Raw genomic sequence first — 24,165 nt, 5'->3', positions numbered from 1 at the left:
AAAACTGAGAGTATCGACTTCAATATTTATAAATGTTTTTGTAATTGCCCGACCCTACCCACCTCTCCCCATTTCCAGTGGCGATCAAAATTTTTCGACCCCATTATCCTTGTGTCCCATCCCCTTTTTTCATTTCATCATCATTTCATGTTCATTTTATCATCCATTTCATGTTCATCGTCTGAACATAGCTGAAATATTGCTGCTCGGACGTTAAACCCCAACAAACAAACAAAACAAATTTTGTTATCCTACGCTTGATAGTTCAAGCGAAACATCACGGTAAATGTTGAAATAGTTTTAGTTCTAACAAACTATTCTGATAAATGATGTAATAGTTTTGTTTTTGTGTCTTTTAAAATTCAAATAAAGATAAACGATCGATGATGAAATGTAATGTGTTACGTGCATGAAATGTAAAAGAGTATATGCATGAAATAATTAATGTATACTGAGATAAAAGCCAACAATTAATGAGCCATCTTGAGGAGATGATACCTAACTAAACATTAATCATTTACATTTTCAAATTCGTAGTTTTCAACGTTCGTATTTGGTGTTTCATTTAATTACCTTAAACTTAGGGCTACTCATTTACAGGTGTTTTAGTCTTGTATTACATTACGACTACAATACAACTTTTATTCGTTACATGTCTTTTAGATTCTAGACCAAGGAGTGCCCATTTTGACCGTTTGATGTATGCGTTTTGCTGAATGAAATTATAACAAAGAGATACAATTTACATTTTGTGTTTGATTAAAAAGTCACGATAAGAGAAGCATTTGACAAAACACATTGATAAAGAATGACCAAATCAATCGTCAACGTCACCTTTTATTTTTATAGGCATATTCACAACAGAGCAAATTACAAATACAAATAAAAACGGGAATACTAAGACATAAGAAAAACAAACAGACAGAAAACAAACAGTTAAGGTCTAAGAATAAAAATATAACCAAACAGAACAGTACTGGATTCAGGTGTCCCAAAAGGGTGAGCAACTTCTGCTCCATCAGCGGCAGCTAACAAATACAAGAGAGTTAAATCTGCTAAACGTCAATTAAGTTCCATATATATGTATATTGGCTGTTACACATGAAATGACATCTAACTGAAAATAGCTTATCCTAAAATATCACTAAGATAGAACCTTCTTATCGGTCAAACAAATTTCAAAGACTTCTGATGACAGAGATTGAACACATTTCTGTCTTAGTAGGGAAAGCCAGTGTGCACATGCACGGCATTGTTCGTTTGGTTGTGTTTTTTCCTTTACATTTTATCTTACCAGTGTCCAGTTGTTTAAAAGATTTATCAACTAAAGTAAAGTTGTAAGTCTGATGCAATCATTATAAATATCGATCTGGCAGATATTTATTAAAATAGTGGACAAATGGGCTCTTATTAAAATGAAGATATAAAGATATATATATATACAACGTCTCAGAATGTGACCACTCTATTCGCTACACTGCTCCATCGGATCAAATTGATACAGGGAAGATATGTAAACGTATAGAAAGGTCTGAAAAATTCCCAGAGAGTCCCGCGGAGGGAACGACCAAAAATTTGCATCGCATATTTGACAGTTCTAACATCGTTGGGAATTTTTCAGACCTTTCTGTACGTTTACATATCTTCCTTGTATCAATTTGATCCGATGGAGCAATGTAGCGAATAGAGTGATCACATTCTGAAACGTTGTATAATACTGATTTGTTGTGACATGCATCATTAATTTGTAATATTCAGAGACGATTAGTCAAAATCCGAGCTATTCAATCCAAGAAATTAAGAAGTAAATAACTTCACAAATTTACACGAGACGGCGTAAACATCTTTAACAATATATATATATATAAACGTCTAAATATGTTTAACATCACCAGAAGATGGTAAAATTTAAATTGAATATTCAATTAAAATTTTACTATCCTCTGGTGATGTAAACATATTTAGACGTTTATTTAATTTATTGTTATGTTTCGCATCGTTTTTAACGATCCATCACCCCGTAAGAGTGATTGTTGACTATTATTTAGACGATTAATTATTATTTTTTACTTTCTAGTCTGTATCGTGTTTTAAGACACGATCCAATCATTCTTAATATGCAATTCCAATATTATTTCAACAAATTTAGGACTCTGACTCTGAAAATGATCAAAACTGAGCATCATATATCTAATTTAGAAACATATTTACATCAAGGAATTATTCCTAAAGGCCTAACACGTAAGGCTTTCCCCCTTACCACTGGAGAAAAATCCAATAGATTTCATCACAGATGGAATAACATTCTTTTTAATGGTTCTTTGAGTCTGATGGATTTATTATATCAGGAAGCAAAGCATCAACTAGCTAATTTCAACTAAGCTTGTCGTAAAAGGCGACTAAATAGTGCTCAGAAACCTAGCCGGGGGCTAGGCGCTCTGCCCACAGAGCAACTGGGATGTTTGCCCCAGGTGGTGGAATGGGGTACCCCTGGCATGTTACATGCTGGGGTTGTCAGGCTATAATACGGAAAACCTGACCGCAAACCATAGTGGTGCACCGTGTTGGGAAAGATGCCACGTTCCTCGCACGTTAAAGAACCCTGCTGTGGTATTCGATAGGAGTAGGAACCACTGCGCTCCGCCACAGTAGGCTAAATTGCCCGACCTTACCCATCCCTCTATTTTTTCTAGTGGCAATCAAAATTTGTCAACCCTACTGTCCTTGTGTCCCATCCCATTTTTCATTTCATCATTTCATGTTCATTTTATCATCCATTTCATGATCATCGTCAGAATATAGCTGAAATATTGCTGCTCGGACGTTAAACCCGAACAATCAATCAACAATCAATCAAAATTTACTTAAAAATGCTCGTTCTTTTCTATCTGATCTTGAACTTTGTAATATTCAGAGACGATTAGTCGAAATCCGAGCTATTCAATCCAAGAAATTAAGAAGTAAACAACTTCACAAATTCACACGAGACGGCGTAAACATCTTTAACAATATAGAAGCACAAAATGTTTTGTCACAGGACAAAACTACGTCTAAAAAGTCTCGTAAACGCAGATTTAAGAGAAAATCTAACTTGAAACGAATTTCCACCACGACAATTGTCAACCTTTCATCTTTTACTCTCTCTGAAACTGAAACCAGGATTTCATCTAAAGGTTTGAATTTCTGTCCCACCCCTAACAATATAGATGAAGTTCAACTTGAAGATGATCTGGATAAATTTGCTAGATCCCTCAGGCTCAAAGAACATTTTGCTAACAAACATGAAGACCAAGATATGGACCTTGACAGTTCTGACTCCGACCATGAAGAAAGTGATATATACACTCGAAAATTCAAAAAGAAAAATCAATGGGCTCCTAAATCAAATAATTGTGGCACGCTAGAAAATGTCATTGACAAAATGAAATCAGATATCAAACACTTTTCCAACAACTACATTCCATCTTTCTTCAACATTACGCCCGATGAGAAAAAAGCAATACAGTCGTTGAAAAACCGTGACGATATAGTTATAAAACCAGCAGACAAAGGCAGCGCCATAGTAGTTATGGACAAGAATAACTACATCTCAGAAGCTATGCGTCAACTTTTGGATGAAAGATTTTATAAAAAGCTACCCAGTGACCCTACTAAATCTTTCAGTGATAAAATCACTTCAGAACTGAACAAAATGTTCAAGGACGGCAGCATTACAGAAGAGCAGTTCGAATACTTAAAACCAGAGGATCCAAGACCAGGACGTTTTTACTTTCTAACTAAAATTCACAAAAAAGATATCCCTGGATGACCCATAGTTTCTGCTAATAGTCACCCAACCGAAAAATTTTTTGAATTTGTGGATTACCATCTCCGACCCCTTTTTCAAAAGCTCCCGTTATATTTAAAAGACACCACGGACTATCTGAGGAAAATGAATCGTTTACCTCCCGAAACACTTCTGGTCTCCCTTGATGGCACTACACTCTATACTAATATCCCACACGATGACGGTATAGAGGCCTGCAGAGAAGCTTGGGAATCACGAGTTATTTTGGACCCCCTTACCGACTGCCTAGTTAATTTACTCACTTTCGTTTTGAAGTGTAACAACTTCACTTTCAACTACGAACACTACCTCCAAATCAATGGTACAGCTATGGGAACGAAAATGGCTCCTTCGTATGCTAACATCTTCATGGGTAAATTAGAAAATCAAATAATCTCAACATCTTTATCAAAACCCATCTCTTGGTTTCGATTCATCGATGATGTTGACATGAAATGGACTTGAGTCGAAACAAAATTAAGACAATTTTATCACATATGCCAATCATGTTCATCCATCAATCAAAGAGTAATCAAGGGAACCAAGGTTATAGCGGTAATCAAAAGAATGTAATCCAGGGACAAAGACCAGACATGGAAAACAGACATACACAACAAAGAACATTAAGTAACTAAAATCATATATACAAAGTAACAAAAATAAATGAGCAACTCGGACTCCACTAAAAACTGGGAGCATGGACCAGGTGCACCGGTAGGGTAAGCGTCCTCCGCTTAAAAAAAAAATTCTAGAAACACCCACCGAGTTGCTCATAAAAAGTCAAGTCCGGGGTAGACAAACGAGGAAAGGAAAATTATGACCCGTTGAATAAATCAGTTTTCATGGTGCTGATGGATACACCATAACGATCCACGAGTTCATGATGACGACCATAAAACTTCTGTAGTGATGACTTCAATCTTGCAGCAACATAACCCTGTTCCAGAAGCCTATTTGTCAGAGTTCTAGCGCGATACAAAAAGTCTGCGTAGTCCCGGCAAGCTTTGGCATAACGTATGAGTTGTGATATGAACACTCCATACGCAGGAGCCGAAGGAATGTTGCCACATATGAAAGGAAAGTTGACAATTCTGAATGAAAAGTCATCACGTTTGTCGTAAAGTTTGGTCAATAGTTTTCCTTTACCATCGATTTCTAAGTGTAGGTCAAGATATGAGGCTGATTTCACAGTGTCTGTAGTATCTTTTATCTCAAGTTCTTTTGGGTAGATGCGATGTATCAAATTCCCGAAATTAGGACTGTTTAAAGATAACACGTCATCTATATAGCGGAAACTGAGATTGAAAGATCTAGTCAAACAATATTCTTTCTTTCTGATCAGATCAGCTATAAAGTCAGCCTCATAAGAGTGAAGGAATAGGTCAGCTAGTAAAGGAGCACAATTTGTGCCCATTGGAATGCCGACCGTTTGTTGAAAAACACGTCCACCACACTGGACAAATATGTTGTCGATTAAAAATTCCAGCATTTTGTAAACATCTTCCTCTGTATATTTGGAAAATGATTTGGAATTATTTCTTACAAAGTATGAGGAATCTCTACCAAGAACTACAATTCACCCATGAAATTTCTGACACTAAAATCACATTTTTGGATATTACTACGTTTGTAAAAGACGGGGAAATGTCCATAGATCTTCACAGCAAACCAACTGATAGTCACCAATACTTATCTCCCAATAGTTGTCATCCAAAACATTGTACTAAAAGCATACCATACATTCAGGCACTTCGAATTCGGCGTATTTGTTCTTCTGACGATACCACCAACAAACGTCTAGATGAAATCCGTGGTCCTTTGTTATCGCGTGGCTATAAATCAACAGATATAGATCGGGGATTTGAACGTGCTAACAAAATCAGCCGTAATGATCTCCTCGAGTACAAACCTAAGAAAAAGAACAAAAGGGTCCCTTTTGTACTTACATACCACCCAGCCTTTGGGAAACTCTCGCAGTTACTGCATTCAAATTGAAAAGACATTCAAAAACATCCCAAGCTCTCTCAGCTCTTTCCGGGGCCCCGGTCCTGGCATTCCGTAGACCTAGGAGCCTAAGAGATGCCCTAGTAAGAGCAGAGATTTCATCTCAGTCCAAACAAAATACAACGGGCCAGTGTCGACCATGTGGAGATAAGAGATGTAAGACCTGTACCCAGATGCTGCACACCAAAACTTTTAAAAGCTACTGCACTGGAAAGGAATTTGCCATTTTTTGCGACGTAACCTGCAAAACCGAAAATACCATATACCTTCTCCAGTGCCGATGTGGTATGCAGTACGTTGGCGAAACAGACCAACCTTTCAACAGGCGTATGAATGGTCATCGCAGTGACTACAAATGCAAACCAGACCTCCCTCTAAGTCGCCATCTTAGATCTGCCGGACACACCCAGGAGGATCTCCACAACATTGTTGTGACGATCATAGAACATAATAAAAACTGGTCAAAATGTAAAAGAGTATCTCGGAAAAGCTTTTGGTTGAAGAAATTGCAAACAACTTCTCCAGATGAAATTAACGAGAAAACATAATTCATTTTTAGGTCTTGGATCTAAGGCTAGTACAGTACTACTTGCTATACATCAATACGCCGTACTACTATATTTGGATCCCGTGCAGGTCCGGGAGTTCAAAGAATAGGCCTGCAGCAGCGCTAAGCTTGTCGTTAAAGGCGACTAAATAGTGCTCAGATCCCTAGCCGGGGGCTAGGAAGATCTGCCCACAGAGCAACTGGGATGTGTGCCCCAGGTGGTGGAATGGGGTACCCCTGGTGTGTTACATGCTGGGGTTGTCAGGCTATAATACAGAAAACCTGACCGCAAACCATAGTGATGCACCGTGTTGGGAAAGATGCCACGTTCCTCGCACGTTAAAGAACCCTACTGTGGTATTCTCTCGGAGTAGGAACCATAGGGCTCCGCCACAGGAGGCTAAATCGCCCGACCCTATCCAACTCTCCCTATTTCCAGTAGCAATCAACATTTGTCGACCCCATTGTCCTTGTGTCCCATCCCTTTTTCATTTCATCATCATTTCATGTTCATTTTATCAGGTAGGTCGTTGGGTAGCTTTTTAAAAATCTTTCATCTGAAAGTTGACGCTGTGTCTATGAGATGTAATTAGGTTTATCAATGACTACTATGGTACTGCCCTTGTCTGCTGGTTTTAACACGATATCAGGGGCGGATCTAGGATTTGAGTTTAGGGTGGGGGCGCTTATTTGAATTAAATGCCGTGCAATGCAAGGCCAAGAAATATTATGGGGTGAAACTTGTGGTGGACAATTTTTTTCTTACTGATATTGGGTGTGGGGGATGGGTACGCACGGCACGCCAGTCCTTGGATCCGCGCCTGGATATCGTCACGGTTTTTCAACAATGGTATTGCATTTTTTCTCATCGGGTGTGATGTTGAAGAAAGATGGAATGTAGTTGGATGAGTGTTTGACATCTGATTAGCTAGCGTGGCACATTTATTCGGTTTAGGAGCCCAAGGATTTTTCTTTTTGAATTTTCGAGTGTATTGATCATTTTCTTCCTAGTTGGTGTCAGAACAGGATACACATTCTGGTCTTCTTGTTTATTAGCAAAGTGTTCTCTGAGCCTGAGGGATCTTTTTAACAAGAAGTTAAAAAGTAAGCAACTTCATACATTTACTCTCGGTACACTGCAACTTTTTTGCACAATTTGGAAATAGAAAGTTAAGACAACGATCAACGAAATCATCAATATTTGTGCTATACTCTGAGACACAATTAAAATAAAACAACCTATTCGATTGCCGATAGGTCACAGTACAAAGAGGACACTAGATACGGTATAGTAACCGCCTTACACTACGCTTGGAGAGTAGTGTATGGGGGACGATAACGTAACCGTCTTACACTACGCCCCGGGAGTAATGTATGGGGACCATAACGTAACCGCCTTACAATACACTCGGGGAGAAGTGTATAGGAGACCATAACGTAACCGCCTTATACTACCATCCGGGAGTAGTGTATGGGGTTACGTCATCGTATCTAAGAGGACACTAGTTATTATCATTAAAAAAAATACATGTCACCAAAATAAATCATATCTGATATGCAAGAAATTGCTACGTTAGCATTTGTTATACCATAGATAAATTAACTAAATTAAATAGAAGGAAAACATAATACAATAAATTTTTTAACAAAGATATCGTCGATCTGAAAACAGCAAACTAAAAGAAATGGAAACCTGCATAAGGACCCAGTACGATAACCGTCTCGAGAAAATTACTCTGACAGTAATTATAAATGGAGATAAACGAAAAAAAGAAAAAAATGCATATAACAGAAAATTTTAAAAATGACAACAGCCACGTATTCTAATGTAAAATGAATTTGAAACGTGTGAACTGGTGTAGAGATGGCAAGAAACTGACAAACCGTACTTGTCACGTGACCAATATACAAATATACTTTCGCGTCTATTCGATCACTTAATATAACAACTTTATCTTTGTATGCAAGAAATTATAATACGATGACATGTGAAAATAAGATTTTAAGTTGTCTTTCAGTTTAATAATATATAAGGGATAGACGTCCCAGTACATGTTCAACTTATTGCTGTATTTGCTTCGAAGCTGATGAACAAAAATCAGACCTAAATACCGAAAGACGATTCGAAACAAATTCACTATTGAATTAAGAAGAAAAATGACTTTCTAAACTAAGAAATATTTATTTAAACGATCAAACTTGCAAATAAATAAATTAAATAAATGATTTAAAAAAAAGGATGTTTCTTTCAAAATTTCATGTTAACATAAGTCAACCTTTTTAGCATATAAATGGGTTTTAGATGCGAGTTAATTGACGTTTAGCGCAAATCAAATAAAACACATTACATGACACATATTTGTGTGACCTCAGATAAGAATCTACAAACATCATATACATATTAAAATGCAGATCATTCGATAAGATCATTAAAGTATACTTAACCGTTCTACTGGCAGGTATATTGTAAGGTACAGTAATGGATCCAGAAGGGGGTGTAAAGTGTTGGCTCCCCTCCTTTTTATTGGAAAATTTGTCATTTTTATGTGTAAAATGGACAGAAAATGGCAAATAATGTCCTAGCACCCCCTTTTTTCTTCGGAATTTCGACTGGCACCCTCCCTTTCGGAGTGTCTGGATCCTGCCCAGAGGTACTAATAACATGGTATGTCGAGAAATACAGATCATATCACGTAATCAGTTAATTAGAAATACATTGTAGAAAGAATGGTTTTCTCATGTAATCACATAATTAGGAATACAATGCATAAAGAAATTGTTTCATAGCAGCATATTAATGAATGAGTGTATACAATATCTTACACCTGTGCAGTCACATAGGTATGAGTAAACATTGATGTGAGATGAAATTACTAGCAAGTAATGAACAGTTTAACCTGTCTAAACAGAATCCCTTCAGAAGAGTGTAACCTGTCTGAACATAATCCCTTAAGAAGAGTGTGACCTGTCTAAACATAATCCCATTAAAAGAGTGTAATCTGTCTAAACAGAATCCCATTAAAAGAGTGTAATCTGTCGAAACAGAATCCCTTCAGAAGAGTGTAATCTGTCTAAACAGAATCCTTTAAGAAGTGCGTAACCTGTCTAAACATAACCCCAATTAAAAGAGTGTAACCTGTCTAAACATAACCCCAATTAAAAGAGTGTAACCTGTCTGAACATAATCCCTTAAGAAGAGTGTAACCTGTCTAAACATAATCCCATTAAAAGAGTGTAACCTGTCGAAATAGAATCCCTTCAGAAGAGTGTAATCTGTCTAAACAAAATCCCTTCCGAAGAGTGTAACCTGTCAAAACATAATCCCATTAAAAGAGTGTAACCTGTCGAAACAGAATCCCTTAAGAAGTGCGTAACCTGTTTAAACAAAATCCTTTATGAAAAGTGTAACCTGTCGAAACAGAATCCCTTAAGAAGTGCGTAACCTGTCTAAACATAATCCCATGAAAAGAGTGTAACCTGTCTAAACATAATCCCATTAAATGAGTGTAACCTGTCGAAACAGAATCCCTTCAGAAGAGTGTAATCTGTCTAAACATAATCCCTTAAGAAGAGTGTAACCTATTTAAACAGAATCCCTTTAGATGAGTGTAACCTGACAAAAAGGAATCCCTTAAGAAGAGTGTAACCTATTTAAACAGAATCCCTTTAGATGAGTGTAACCTGACAAAAAGGAATCCCTTAAGAAGAGTGTAACCTATGTAAACATAATCCCATTAAAAGAGTGTAACCTGTCTAAACAGAATCCCTTCAGAAGAGTGTAACCTGTCAAAACATAGTCCCTTAAGAAGTGTGTAATCTGTCTAAACAGAATCCCTTCAAAAGAGTGTAACCTGTCAAAACATAATCCCATTAAAAGAGTGTAACCTGTCGAAACAGAATCCCTTAAGAAGTGCGTAATCTGTCTAAACAAAATCCCTTAAGAAAAATGTAATCTGTCTAAACATAATCCCTTAAGAAGAGTTTAACCTGTCTAAACATAATCCCTTAAGAAGAGTTTAACCTGTCTAAACATAATCCCTTAAGAAGAGTGTCACCTGACTAAAAAGAACCCCTTAAGAAGAGTGTAACCTATGTAAACATAATCCCTTTATTAGAATGTAACCTGTTTATACGGAATCCCTTCAGTACAGTTTAACTTGTCTAAACAGAATCCCTTCAGTGCAGTGTAACCTGTCTAAACATAATCCCTTTGGAACTTTAAAATGTGTTCTGTTTACTAATGTTCAAATATATTAAAATCATTATAAAGGGACGTTTAAAAAGTGTCTGGTTTAGACAGGACTTCGAATGAGGGTTTCTGTAATGCAATTATTGCAATTTAATCATTTTTTGTGCATCTAGTTGTTTGGACTTCTTTTAAAAAATCTAGTAGTGCGACACCACATTGTTGGTAACATTTTGAAAAGGAACCAATTCTTAATTTTAGATATGGTTGCATTTAGAATTGGATTAAAGGGAATGTTTATAATTTTTGAGACCAGGTTATTTTGAAAAAACATATTTAGAAATAGAAATAGTCATTGAATACCTTGTAATGAACGAGAGACAGAGAAATTTCTATCAAAACAAAAATCAAAGAAAAAAGCACATATCACCCATAAACAAACAAACGTACAAACAAACAAACAAAAACTTACAAAACAAAACAAAAACAAAAACAAAACAAAACAAAACAAAACAAAACAAAAATAAAAACCATAAAAAGAACAAAACAAAACAAAATAATTAAAAATGATAAATGAAAACAGACATACAAATGAAACCCCGAAAAGTTGATTATTTCCTGATTTATTGGCGCCAGCAGCTGTAGTTAATTAATGCATAATTGTACAATGCTACAAGAAAAAAAAGAAATAAAAATAAAGAAATAACAGAAAATATAAAAAAGTTAACTTGGGACTTATTATATGCAATTACATTTTTATGTTGGCTGACAAAAATAATTTCTCTCTGTGGTGACTCTGACAGGCAACCTTCAGAATGACACACTTTTTAATGTACATTTTCTGATTGCAGTACTTCACGAGATGCATCGATTTTTTAAATTAATCATGGTAGTAGTACATTTACCTCTGACCCATAACACTGTAACAAAAAAATTAAAAAGTTATAATTTAATGGGCATTATTTTTACATAAACCCTTTTAAAGCAACATTGATATAGCCGGTTATTTATTTTATTATAGATCGGCCATTTTACCTATGACGTGTTTCATCTGTGATTATCATAAATTACCATAAAAGATTTATTCTTGCCCTCAGTTACCTTATTCTGAAAAATGCATTTGTATGCAATGCTGTTTTGCTTCTAATAGATGAAATAAAAACTGCATTTACATATTTCATGTGGAAGAAGTGGGACATTTTTCACCCTCCATTTGATGTCCAAATACTATGTACCTCTGAAGGTCATTTTCGCTGTTTGGTATATTATCGATATCCAATTTCCCCTTTATTTCCTAGTTTTTTTGTTCTCTGAGCTCCTTTGTGTACGAATTATTATATTCATAAATATATATAACATATAATTAAAACACGTTAATAAATGGTATTGATTTAAAAAAAAATACCAAAACTGCATGTGTTCTTTTTTTCAAAACTACTCAGATGAAATTAAAATTAAAATTGCAATTAACGAGTTTCAATGAAAGTAACAAACTCACTATACATGTTATAAAACATAAAATTATAGAAAATTCACGGGATGGGAATCCACAATTTGGGTTTGAAATTGAGTTCAAGGCTACCATATGATAATTTTTATTCACCTACGTTTTTTTTTTGTTGAATTTGTGCTGCTAGTCTCTTTTTTAATTTTGTACGTGCCAGAGCGTGTTTTGTTCTTGACAATTTATGTGTACCCGGTCGTGTTTTTGTCGATGTATATCCTATTTTCATGCCCCTTTTTAATGGCCCCTGGGTATTTTTGCTTTGCTTTCCATTTGATAATTTTTTTTAACAAAATTTAACTTGAATAAACAATATTTTCTATCAAAACCCAGGATCCCCTCCCCCGCAGCTGTGTTGTGGGTACAACATTTGTAGTCCGCCGTCACGTTAGTGCAAGGGAGTCTCTTCAGATCGATTCGATCGATAGTGGGCCATTCTACGACGCTTATGAATACCAAATTTCCTGATTACTGTACTTTTAATTTAATTTTAGGTCATTTGTTGAAAATATAAATTTTGTGAATAACGGAACTCCTAAGACTTCCTCGTTACATAAAAAAATAGGCGGAATAATCTGTCCGGACTTTGACCAATCCGATCAAAAAATATAGTTAAACTGGTTGATTTTTTACTATTACTTTTTTTCTAAGCTCTTCTCGCTTCTCGCCAAAATTCTTAAAATAGTTATTGTTCTTTATAACTAAATTTTTAGCGCCACCTGGTGGATAGAACTACTTTGATTCGTGTATGCCTACAATTCCTGCAAGTTTTTCATGAGGAAATTCTCCTTTCTGCATCCGAGGTTATTTTTTTAGTGTAACAGATATGGCCGAGTAGTTCGATTGTTTTGCGAATTGAAAAACTGGTGCCAATTGTATTGTAAGAATCATACAAAACAGTTTAAACGTCGATTCTTTGAAAATTTTAGAATTGAGATCGTTTTAGAAAGTTATCGAGTTTGTTCTGTTTTTTAAGTAAGACCCTAGTTTAATTAGTTTTGGCACATCACTGTAGGGTACAGAAAATAAACTCATCAAAAATAAGTTACTTTACAGCAGCCAGGAGTGGTTCTAATAAAAATCTAGGTAGACCACTTTAGAGCAGCCTGAATAGGAGTGGTTCCAATACAAATCTAGATAGACCACTGCTCTAGACATTTGCCATATGTAATAGCAATGTGTCCTACTTCATAACCACTGAACACCTGTGTAATTTTTTGGACGCTGTCTTTTATATTATGTTCGAATAGCTGTCAATGATTACCTTAACCTTTCCCTTTCCATCCACCAGCGTGTTTGAGTAGAGTCTACATTCAAGTGATTTACTTGTTTCTGATTTGATTATTTAAATTTAAGTATTCAAAATGGGTTGGAAAATTCCATTTTATGGAATGTGATACTTTGGACCTTTCTTTAGAAGAACCTTACGAAGAGATTCATTTATATGGTTTAAATTTCCCGTAATGATGTGACCGGAAAGACCATATTTGAATAGAGAGTTTTTACAAGGACAGTCAGGTGGTTTAACCTTGTAGTCCTCAATCTCCAGGTTCTGCAATAGCCTTTTATAATTGAAAATTTTGGATATATTAGGTGAAGTATAGTAATATGAAATAATCGGTATTGATTTGTCAGCGGAATTCGATTGTGACGTTTTTTTTGTGTTGGAGTATCTTAGCCAAATTCATTGCATCTATACTTTTGTTGACAAACGGTAGTGGAAGAAATGATCGTTTTTCTTCATTTTAACCTTAATCACAAACTGTTTTAAAGAGTTTGTGGAAACCAATGTCAAAAATGATAGTTAGTTAATTATCCACATGTTGAGCACTTTTGGTACATATGCACGTGTGTCATACCTGATAATAAGAATTTGTCCATTTAGTCTGGTTTTTACAATATCTAGTACATATAATTTACATACATGTATATGCAGTTGTTTATGGCATTAGATTAGAGATATTTTTGGTTGGGGGTGTACATGTTTTACGTTTACTACAAACTTTTGCAATAGCCTGTCAGCAAATGAAAATTACATATTCATTTTCTAGCAAGTGTGCTCGTGGTGATTGGGTTTGGTTTACGATTCAAACCTGACCACTTTTAATCAGCAAGTCTGTCTTAAGAAAAGATTATGATTCTAAATCTCTGTTTTACCTGACCTGGAGTTTGTTCTCTAAAGACAGATTTGATTGTATAAGAATTGCACATTTTGCTGACACGCAAATGTGTTATAGGGGTATATATTATAATGTGTTAACGGCTTTTATTATCATATTTTCACAATTACAATACCTGCCCAGCTTTTCAAACGTACATGAAAAGTCATTTAGATCTAGAAAATAATGTCAAAATACAAAATAATACCAAAAGTTTGTCTTGTGATTGCTTCAACGTGTCATAGATTTCCTTTCCCCTATCGTTTACCCCGGACTTGACTTTTTATAAGCAACTCGGCGGGTGTTTCTAGAAAAGCAGAGGACGCTTACCCCACCGATGCACCTAGTCAATGCTCCCAGTGTTTAGTGGAGTCCGAGTTGCTCACTTGCTTTTGTTACTTTGTATGTATGATTTTAGTTACTTCGTGTTCTTTGTTGTGTATGTCTGTTTTCCATGGCTGGTTTTTGTCCCTGGATTACATTCTTTTGATTACCGCTATAACCTTGGTTCCCTTGAGCCAATATTCTTCGGTTACACTAAACAAGTTATGCAATATGGATTTTTGACTGTATTTCTTAAAGCCACGTCCATAATCATCTAAAATTACTACAGATCGAGGAGTCCCCACGTATATGGAATCCCGAAATATGAAATCAACTATGGGGCACACAGTAAAGATAAATACAAAATGAACTTGTCAATATATCTACATTTTTTTTTTATAAAGGACAGTTTTATCCCTTTTTAATTGCAGGATATATTAACAGTACTAAGTTATCGAAAAATACAGATTGTATCTGCACTCGAAGCCTGGTATTTTACCCCATATCAAAACCTGATACACAACTCTTCCTTTTTGTCATAAACTGTTCGATTTCAAATTCAAGCTGAAAAGTTGACTTGGTTATGAAAATCCAACACAAAACATGCTCAGTTAAATGTGACATCACTCCCATATTCAATGGTGCAGAGAACGCAGTAGAAAAAGGCAGGGTTACCGAAAAGTCCTTCATTGGAACCGGATCGGAGCATGGCGCACAACTTAACTAGTCAGCAGAGGAAATACGTCAAACTCAGAAATGTTGCCGACAGCAAGCTGGTGTATACTGATACATTGCATTCTAAAGTCATCGAGGTTTGTTTTAGCATCATACTTTGAATACCATTATATACATTTTATAGAAAAGATGGGTTCTTTTCAACACAATCAAAAATGTAGCTTATGATAGAAGAAACACAAATTTTAAACTGTTTTAATCATATTCTTTATTATCCCCACTTATTTTGGCGTAATATGCACTTTCGAATATGTTAAATGTATAGTCGTAATATGATCTATTATGGAAATAAAATGGAGTTGAGCATGTCGTATTTATTGTGTATCGCGAACATTATTTTTAAGGCTTCACCCTGCAATAACAAGGCATGTTTGGGTTCATTAATGGGGACGAGTGTGGTTGGGCGAGAGCCCGGGACTTGCAGACCGAAAGACGAAATGATGACTCATGCCAAGGATTTCTTCGACCAATACTTTTCTAGTATCAAAAGGTAATTTCTATAGTTTTTAAACGATGTTGATGCATGGAATATATTTTTTTCTTATTATTGTGTAAATAGTTTTTTTAATGTATAGACATGCTTCTATCCTGAAGTTAAATTGTTACTACGGAATGGCCATTCATGTCGCATTGTTTTACCCGAGCGATAGCAAGGAGTTAAATAACGACAGCCCATGGTAAAACAATGATAAAATGGAGTTTCTGTGATTCATTTCGATTCTAATAGGACTGGTTTCTTCATATTTTAAATAGACACAGCCTTTGTGTTGCACGAAATACTGGTCATATGCTTTTAACTTTTTTTTTTCTAAAGAGCTTTGAAGCACATCATAATAGAATTCTTAATTTTATCTAAACAAGAATCAAGATGTACAAGCATGCGCTCTGTGTTTCTATCAATCGAACTTTTTATTTATTGTAAGTTTTGTAAGAATCAGGCAAAATATGAAAAATCAGAAACATGCATGTCAAAATCCCACCGATCTGACAATGTAAGGGTGCTTTCTCTATTTGAAAAGACCATTATTTGATCTCTGCATCACTGGATTTGATCAAATTTTTTTCGATAGAATGATAGAAATTGTGGTTTCTGTGTTAGAAATGTTCATTTTCAGTGCATTTCAATCAAATTATAACTGAATTTACTGAAGTGGTGTGGAAAATCTTGTTTTTATCCTTGATTCTAAAGGTCAAATAGTCAAATTAATCTTTCGGTATTTTTTTTTATACCAACCACTGCCTGATTTTTATAGACACTTAACGTTAAAGGGGACACAGCAGTTTGTTTATTTATCGACACTTTTTTTACCTTTTCAAAAATCATGTTTTTTTTAGCTAATTTTTACTACTATGCAAACTAATTGTATTGGATTTGAACGAGATATGTACGCATTTTCACCGCATTTTCACGACATGCAATTTTGTAGCTGAATGATTGAAGAGTATACAATTACAAAATTGAATCTAAATACGTATTTCCAAAGTAAAACATTACCGATATGATATTTTTAAAGTGAAAAAATGTCGATAAATTAACAGACTTATTTCACCTCTGTTTACTTCCCGTTTACTTCAAAGTTAAAAAAAAATAGCAAGGCGCGTTCGGTAAATTGTAGTGCATTGCGTTTCTTGCACTCCCTGAGAATATAATGATACATGAAATATACAGCTTTGTTGCTTTTTAGTAACTAAATCTTTCAATGAAAAGAATAACGACGGACAACCGTCGACAGTAGAAATGACTTGTCTACGATACAATTTGATTATGCTCACTTGTGGTTATCATTCCCTGATATACATCTATGGTACACGGTTGGGTAAATTGTTGTTCCTTATTTTGAATTCAAGAAAGTGGTAAAAGTAATTACTTCGCTTCATTTTTCATGGATATCAATACATACTAAAGTCTTGACGTTAAAAATGAGTAACTAGTAATGCATGTACATCGAACTTACAAGTTACATGTACAGTCACATATCCTTACCTAACAAAGTTTAAAATAAAGTGCATCGGATTTACAGTAAATCTCTCATCGCCTGACGATTTTTTCCCTTATGTAGGTGTTCAGTTTATACTCATCGACTGACGGTTATGTCCCGTTTATATAGGCTTTTTTGTTCCGATTATATATATGTAAGGAAAAGTACAGTTTATTCAGGTACGGTTTAAGGGAAAGTTCAGTTTTATTAATGGTGCGGTTTAGGTAAAGTTCAGTTAAATGTAGAGTACGGTTTTAGGAAAAGTTCCGTTTTAGTCAGGGTGGGTACTGTTTAGACAGTTGTTTTCCGTATTGTGCATACATTTCAGACAGAATACACCAGCTCACCAAACAAGATTAACGGAAGTGTACAACTCCATTGAAAATGCTGGTACATACGAACTTACCTTCAGTGAATTGACGTATGGAGCGAAGTTAGCATGGAGAAATGCCCCAAGATGTATTGGCAGGATACAGTGGTCAAAACTACAGGTAAGTGAAACATAGTTAAATTGTATCAGAATGAAATATATTCAAACGGCATAACAGGAACTCAGAACATATCTGATGGATTCATTGTGTGTGCTGAACATATGCAATTCTGGTAGCAACAAATGACCGAGAGGGACTCTATTGCACCCGTATATATATGCATTGCCGCGACTCATATTTTGCATAAAATTAATTCACTATGAATTTGACCCAGCTACCGATAAGCTATTGTTCTCGACAAGTTAAGTAAGTGTATTTTCAAAATTTTTAACAGAAAAGTATATAACTGTAAGACAGGGCCGAGCACCCATTAACGAAATGAGACAGTTACCTCACGAAAATTTTGAACAAATATGATTTTCATACTTCATAAGAATAAATTCAAACGAGTTCATGGAGTTAGAACTATACTTGACGAAAACTGTCTGATTTTTAATCGATCAATAAGTAAACGTTATTGAAACAATGCAGTAGTTAATTCTCCACATGGATTTTCCTCCACATCCGTTCTTGTATACAAAATACCCATGGATAAATATGGAAGATATGAAAAAAAATATGTGGACATGGTAAATGCAACTAATTAGCCATCAAATTAATACAAACTTGAGAAATATATTCATTAATGTTTTGGGAATGTTTGTATTTATCTTTTCTAAGCTGTGTGCAAGCATGGACAAATAGGGGAAAACCCGGTGTACTCCCCCATAAATTGGGAACAAAAGATTTGCACGAATCTTGATTTTTTACAAAGTCCCCCCAAAAAGAAATGTTTCTTACCTCGCTTCGCTCGGCATTTAATTCTAGTTACACCTTAGCATGTAATCCGCCGATGGCTTGACTTAAGCCAGTGGACCACATAAGATAGGCAAATTATACTTACTAAATACTAGTCACTAAGTCATTGAAATAAGGAAATAAGTTTTTTGTCATTGAAAATTGAAAAAAAAAATCATGCAAAAATGCCAGGACTTTCAAATTGAACTATACTAGGAAATGGCCAGAATGCAAGATTTTGCACCATTTAATTAAGAGCATATTGGGCTTTGTGCAGCCTCCAGACACTCTGCACATGCCGATTTTATTTTCATCTCGCTGCGCTCAGCATAGGTAGTTTGCCTCATTATATATAGGAAGGCCTTAGCTACCTCCATGTAAATTATTTATTAAGAAACAGTCCATGTAGGAACAGGCAGATCCTAAAATATGGGGACTACAAAGTAAATCTTAGCCCACCATTTTCTTTGTTCCACTTTAATATTAACTCCGTTAGTGTCGAAGTGAACAGGAATTTTCTGAATAAAAAGTGAATGACTTAGAATACGTTTTGAAAGTCCCCTGACAAATCAACTAAATTTTGAACGGATCAGAGAGTTATTTCCCTTTATGTTAATGATGTAAGTGGTTAATTTGTAATTCATTTCATTCTGATCATTTAAGTTAATTAAAATAACATTTATTAAAGTTATTATTTATAATCTCTAGCGGATGACAAACTTTCGGAACATTTGGCGTGTGCCACCCATAGACTGGGTTTTCTATGGACACCTTCTTAAGCAGCTGGAAAATTCATTACACAGATTCCCTTCAAAATATCTGTTTGTATCGATGAAAGTATGATTACAATATACGTGTATTGAATATTATGCCTTAATATGAAGAAACTACTGCGTTGTTAATTGTTCTTCTGAACTCTTATTTAACGACCAGCCCTAATAGTATGTTTTTTCATAAGAAACTCGTGTCCTAGCCAAACCGCACAAGAAAAAAAAATCTATATATTATACTGAAGTCAAAATGTAGCATGATGTGGCACCTTGGAGACGTTACTTTAGCTACAACATATTTAAAGTCAGTATGTTCCCGTAGTTATTTTAAATTTTATATTCAGTAGCTTTTCATTTCATACAGATTGTTGCCGGTATATTAGTAAGTAAATAATTTTATGGCCTTGAAGCAATGAGTTGAGCACATGGCCACAAAAGAAGTTGTTTGCTTAATTTTTTTTCTGAAACTGTTTACTTACAAATTTCAATATTGACACCATATGTGAGCGGCAATTTGGAAAAAAGCCTCCCGTTAAAGTTTTTAATGCACCTACCTAACATATGGCTAATTTTGGTATGGATTGAAAGAAAAGTCATCATAGGCGTAAGATTCGATTGGTTGTAAAAGTTTCCCATGGTTACGTTTCTTAAAAATCTCGCGGACGCAAGGACACAGGTACGGCGGGGCGGACAGATACTTGAACGGACCAAAACATCAAATATCCGTAACTTTTCGATGTACAATGTATATAATAAATCTTTAAAACCTTTTCCCGCTTTTTTTTTGCGTTTAAAAAAAAACAGCATTTCGAGCAATACAGGGAGAATCAACTACGATCTTAGGTTTACAAAAATAGATAAAATAAGTTTTTTTAACGTTTAATATGGAAAACCCCCAAAAGTTTTGTTTTTTTTACAAAATAATGCATTTTTCCCTAAATTCTAAAGAATTTCTAGAAGGTAAATTTAAAAATAAATAAAGCTAAGATTTAAATTGATTAAAAACCAATATTTATATAATTTTAAAATATGATTTATTTTTAAACGACGTTTTTATTTAAATGTTATATGATTTTGAAATACTCATTTTTCTGTTGTTTTTGCAGTATAAAAAATTGTGACTACTTCCCATTTTTACGACCAAGTAATTCTGAAAGTACGATAAAAGACCTTTCCAAAGATATATAATATCGCCGTGTGTTAGGTAGGTGCATTAAAAACCTCGAAATCCCCTGTTCGGTACTCGCCTACCGATTTTGACTTTGTTATTAGGAAAACAGCACAAGTCATCATTTGTTTCTACTGGAAAGCTTTATTATGATATTCCAGGTGTTTGATGCAAGACATATTACAACTGCAAGAGGGATGTTTGACGCCATCGTCAACCATATTAAATATGGCACAAACAAAGGCAACATAAGGTAATTTTAGAACTCAGCAGAGCCTAGAAGCTGGCTTATCCATGTTACGGAGATGTAGCCTGGGTCAATTTTAGGCGTGTTTTATTTTCTTGAAAGATTAACCTGATTCAACTAAGATTAATGTTTAGATGTATTTGTTTCTGCTCTCAACCATTAGGTTATTTGGTTAAATAAACCTTCAACCAGAGTTGAGAGCACCTTTCAGCCCTTTCAAAAATGGTAACTACATCTTTATTGCATATTTTATCTTGAAACATCATTTGTTTAGTGTTTAAAGTTCAAGATTTACCTTTTTGTTGGCTTTTCAAAACCTATAACATGTTTGAGGAAAATAAAACACGTCTTATGGATTATGAGTTTTTTTTACGGCGACAAAGTGATTCGTCAATGGGAGGTACATTTATATGGGTACATGGAAGTTATAATAAAGTTGTTGATTGGTTTGGGGGTTATCTCAGCCCATATACTACTTGCCCCTAAAGAGATTGTCTTCGTTTAAACAACAGGGCGACTCTCCGGGCATTAAGATCGAGTGTAGGCATTACCTGTTGCAGCATACGTGTTACATATATTGAAGAATAAATGCACTGGCTGTGATAAATCATAACCGAGATTTAGTTGAAGTTTCACATATGTAACGAAAAGACAAATAATTATGTAAATACATATTTAATGATGGATTTCAAAATTCGAACAATATTTGCTAGATGATATTGAACTAACTTAAAGGCTCAGACGACAATAAATCACAAGTGAATAATATTTTTTCCTTTTTAGGTCTGCAATTACAGTGTTTCCTCCACGAACAGATGGCAGACACGACTACAGAGTTTGGAACCCTCAACTGATAATGTATGCCGGGTATAGACAGCCAAACGGCTCTGTCATTGGTGACCCCTTAAGTATTGATTTTACTAATGTAAGCACAGTAATGCTAGGTCGGTATATATATATAGATCATCAAATTTAACGTTTTGCCCTCAATCTGTCTATACCGAACTTTGCATAAACTGTGCTGAAGCATATAGTGTATTATACACTTTTGTAACCAGTCCGAACAGGAGTCAAGTGAGATCGGTTTTCCGGTCATTTAAGAAATAAATCACGTAAACTCAACTTTATCATTGTTTTACCACGGGCTGATCATTTATGACAATCGGAACTCCTAAGACTTTCTAGTTACACAAAGAAAAACTAGGCGAATCTGTCCGGTATTTTGCCCAATCCGATTCTAAAATTATAGTTTTACTGGTTGAAATTTTTACCATTACGTTTTTCTTAGCTTCTGGCTTCGCACCAAATTTTTGACTGAGTTATTGGTCTTTATTTCTAGTGATAACTAACCCAATTTTCTAGCGCCACCTGGTAAATAGAACTACTTAGTCGCGTATTACTACAATTCTGGCATTTTTTCAAGAATAAATCCCCCTTTCTGCATCCGAGGTTATTTTTAAGTATAGCGGAAATGGCCGGTTTTAAACCTAATATAAAATCCTGGATCCCCCCGGATATAGAGTGAAGACAGGATAAGGCGATAAATAGTGATGTATCTGGCGCAAAGGCTGTTGCTTCTAGGTTACAACTGGACAATTATATCTTCTCGGTATTCAGACATATCTTTACCCAACATTAAGCCCAGAAGAAAATATAAAAACAAAAAAAAGTATCACCCTTTGTGCGCCTTCGGTGTTTTTAATTTCAAAATTTAAAAACTATAGGGTGTATTTTAGCAAAGCATGAAATACCTGTCATCGACCACAAACGATCAATCTTAAATGAAATGCTGAATTCACTTTTTAGTTATGCATAAAAATGGGATGGAAGCCGAAATATAGTACATTTGATGTCCTTCCACTTATTCTACAAGCCAATGGTATGGATCCCGAGTTATTTGAAATTCCTCCAGAACTAGTTCTAGAAGTCAACATTAAACACCCAAAGTATGTAACTAATTTGGTGTACCTAGGTTGGGGTACCCAGCTTAGTGTACCTAGTTTGGTGTAGGATTTTGTATTTGGAAAGTATTTTATATCATGAGAACGAGACTCAGATTTACATGCTGTAGCTGTTTAAAAAAAAATATTTTGTAGTTTTAATTCGTAGCAAAGACTTTAAAAATTGGTATTCACTGTTAGATAGATTTCTCGGCATGAGGACTGCGTAACGGGTGAAGAGAAACACAACTCAGTGACTACAAAAAAGTCGGGTTCATCTTGATAGCACGAAGTAGGATCAATCGTGAAAGACCTGCAAATTATAAAATTTCAATCAATCAACCAGTCTTATCAATCTTAGTTAAATGTCATTTACGTTGTAAAAGTCTCTTCCGCACGTCTATACTCGTTTATAGTTTTTCTCGTTTCAGCTGTTTATATGAATTCTGCAGAAAAAATAACAGATTTTTTCCCGTTTTTTGTAATGTCCATAAGTAAAAAAACTTGAAATGCTAATTAAAAGTGTAGTAAAAACTGTCAAAACTATTTTAAAGTCAATATATTTAAAAATAGGAGATGTGGTTTGATTGTCAATGAGACAATCATCAACCAAAAGCCAAGCAACGAACGATCAAACTTCTACAGGTCACCACGTGGTCTTTAGTGATGGACAACCAAATTTCTACAGGTCACCACGTGGTCTTTAGTGATGAGCAAAACCCATACTATAATGCAAGCTGTAAAAGACCCCAAAATTAATCAAATGAAACTAATAAAAAAAAAACGAAAATGTGTTAGTGAGTGCTCAACCCTCCCCTTACTTGGGGCATTGGTGGGAAAATACAATAATAAAACGAACTTCAAAATATCTGTCAGTTTCTATGCAGTACCTCAAACATTATTAAAAAGAAAGCTTAACACTTACATGAAATGGATACATTTTAGTATTTTCAACTAAATTTACGTTATTACATCTAAATTATCATTACATGCACTTACATTGTCATTACGTGTACCTACATTTTCATTACGTGTAATTACATTGTCATTACATGTGCCTTCATTGTCTGGTTAGTATGGTTTATGATTTTCATATTAATTCAAGCGTTTTTAAGACACCAAAATATCTTAATATACTTTCAGGTTCCCTAGTTTTGAAGAACTAGGTTTAAAATGGTTTGTACTACCTGCCGTTTCCTCTATGATGTTTGATTGTGGTGGTCTGGAGTTTACTGCCAGTCCGTTTAATGGATGGTACATGGGAACTGAGATAGCCTCAAGAGATTTTCTTGATGCCCACAGATATAATCTCATTGAGGTATATATTGTCATAATTGTTAGGTTTCTCTTCTGTCGTTCCGCAAATAATTTTAGAACAGTCGCATGCTCCTGTACACTTGAAACTGAATTGAATTCTGGAATAAAATAATATAAAGAAGTTTCATTGTCGGAATTTGTAAACAAATTTCCAAAAAAAATATTTGAATTGTAGAACATATGAAAATAAT

The 24,165-nt window shown here is 35.0% G+C and overlaps 1 protein-coding gene across 1 annotated transcript in view; it reads left to right on the top strand.

Moving 5' to 3' along the window:
- Nucleotides 1-15,017: 15,017 nt before the first annotated feature.
- The window catches only part of LOC148605976 (nitric oxide synthase 1-like), a 34,568-nt gene continuing 25,420 nt past the window's right edge, over nucleotides 15,018-24,165 (top strand). Inside the window, exons 1-7 of the mRNA XM_088544447.1 lie at nucleotides 15,018-15,362; nucleotides 15,630-15,775; nucleotides 17,593-17,755; nucleotides 20,632-20,723; nucleotides 21,501-21,642; nucleotides 22,524-22,663; nucleotides 23,801-23,975. Of these exons, the coding sequence (XP_088400573.1) occupies nucleotides 15,258-15,362; nucleotides 15,630-15,775; nucleotides 17,593-17,755; nucleotides 20,632-20,723; nucleotides 21,501-21,642; nucleotides 22,524-22,663; nucleotides 23,801-23,975 (963 nt within the window). The 5' untranslated portion in view covers nucleotides 15,018-15,257. The remainder of the gene's footprint in view (nucleotides 15,363-15,629; nucleotides 15,776-17,592; nucleotides 17,756-20,631; nucleotides 20,724-21,500; nucleotides 21,643-22,523; nucleotides 22,664-23,800; nucleotides 23,976-24,165) is intronic.

Source organism: Perna viridis, chromosome 9 (assembly GCF_037379345.1).
Source record: "Perna viridis isolate PV_CMFRI_1.1 ecotype Kerala chromosome 9, ASM3737934v1, whole genome shotgun sequence".
NCBI classification, from domain to species: domain Eukaryota; kingdom Metazoa; phylum Mollusca; class Bivalvia; order Mytilida; family Mytilidae; genus Perna; species Perna viridis.
Note: the sequence above shows the minus strand (reverse complement) of the source record. Positions and strands in the feature narration are given on the sequence as shown.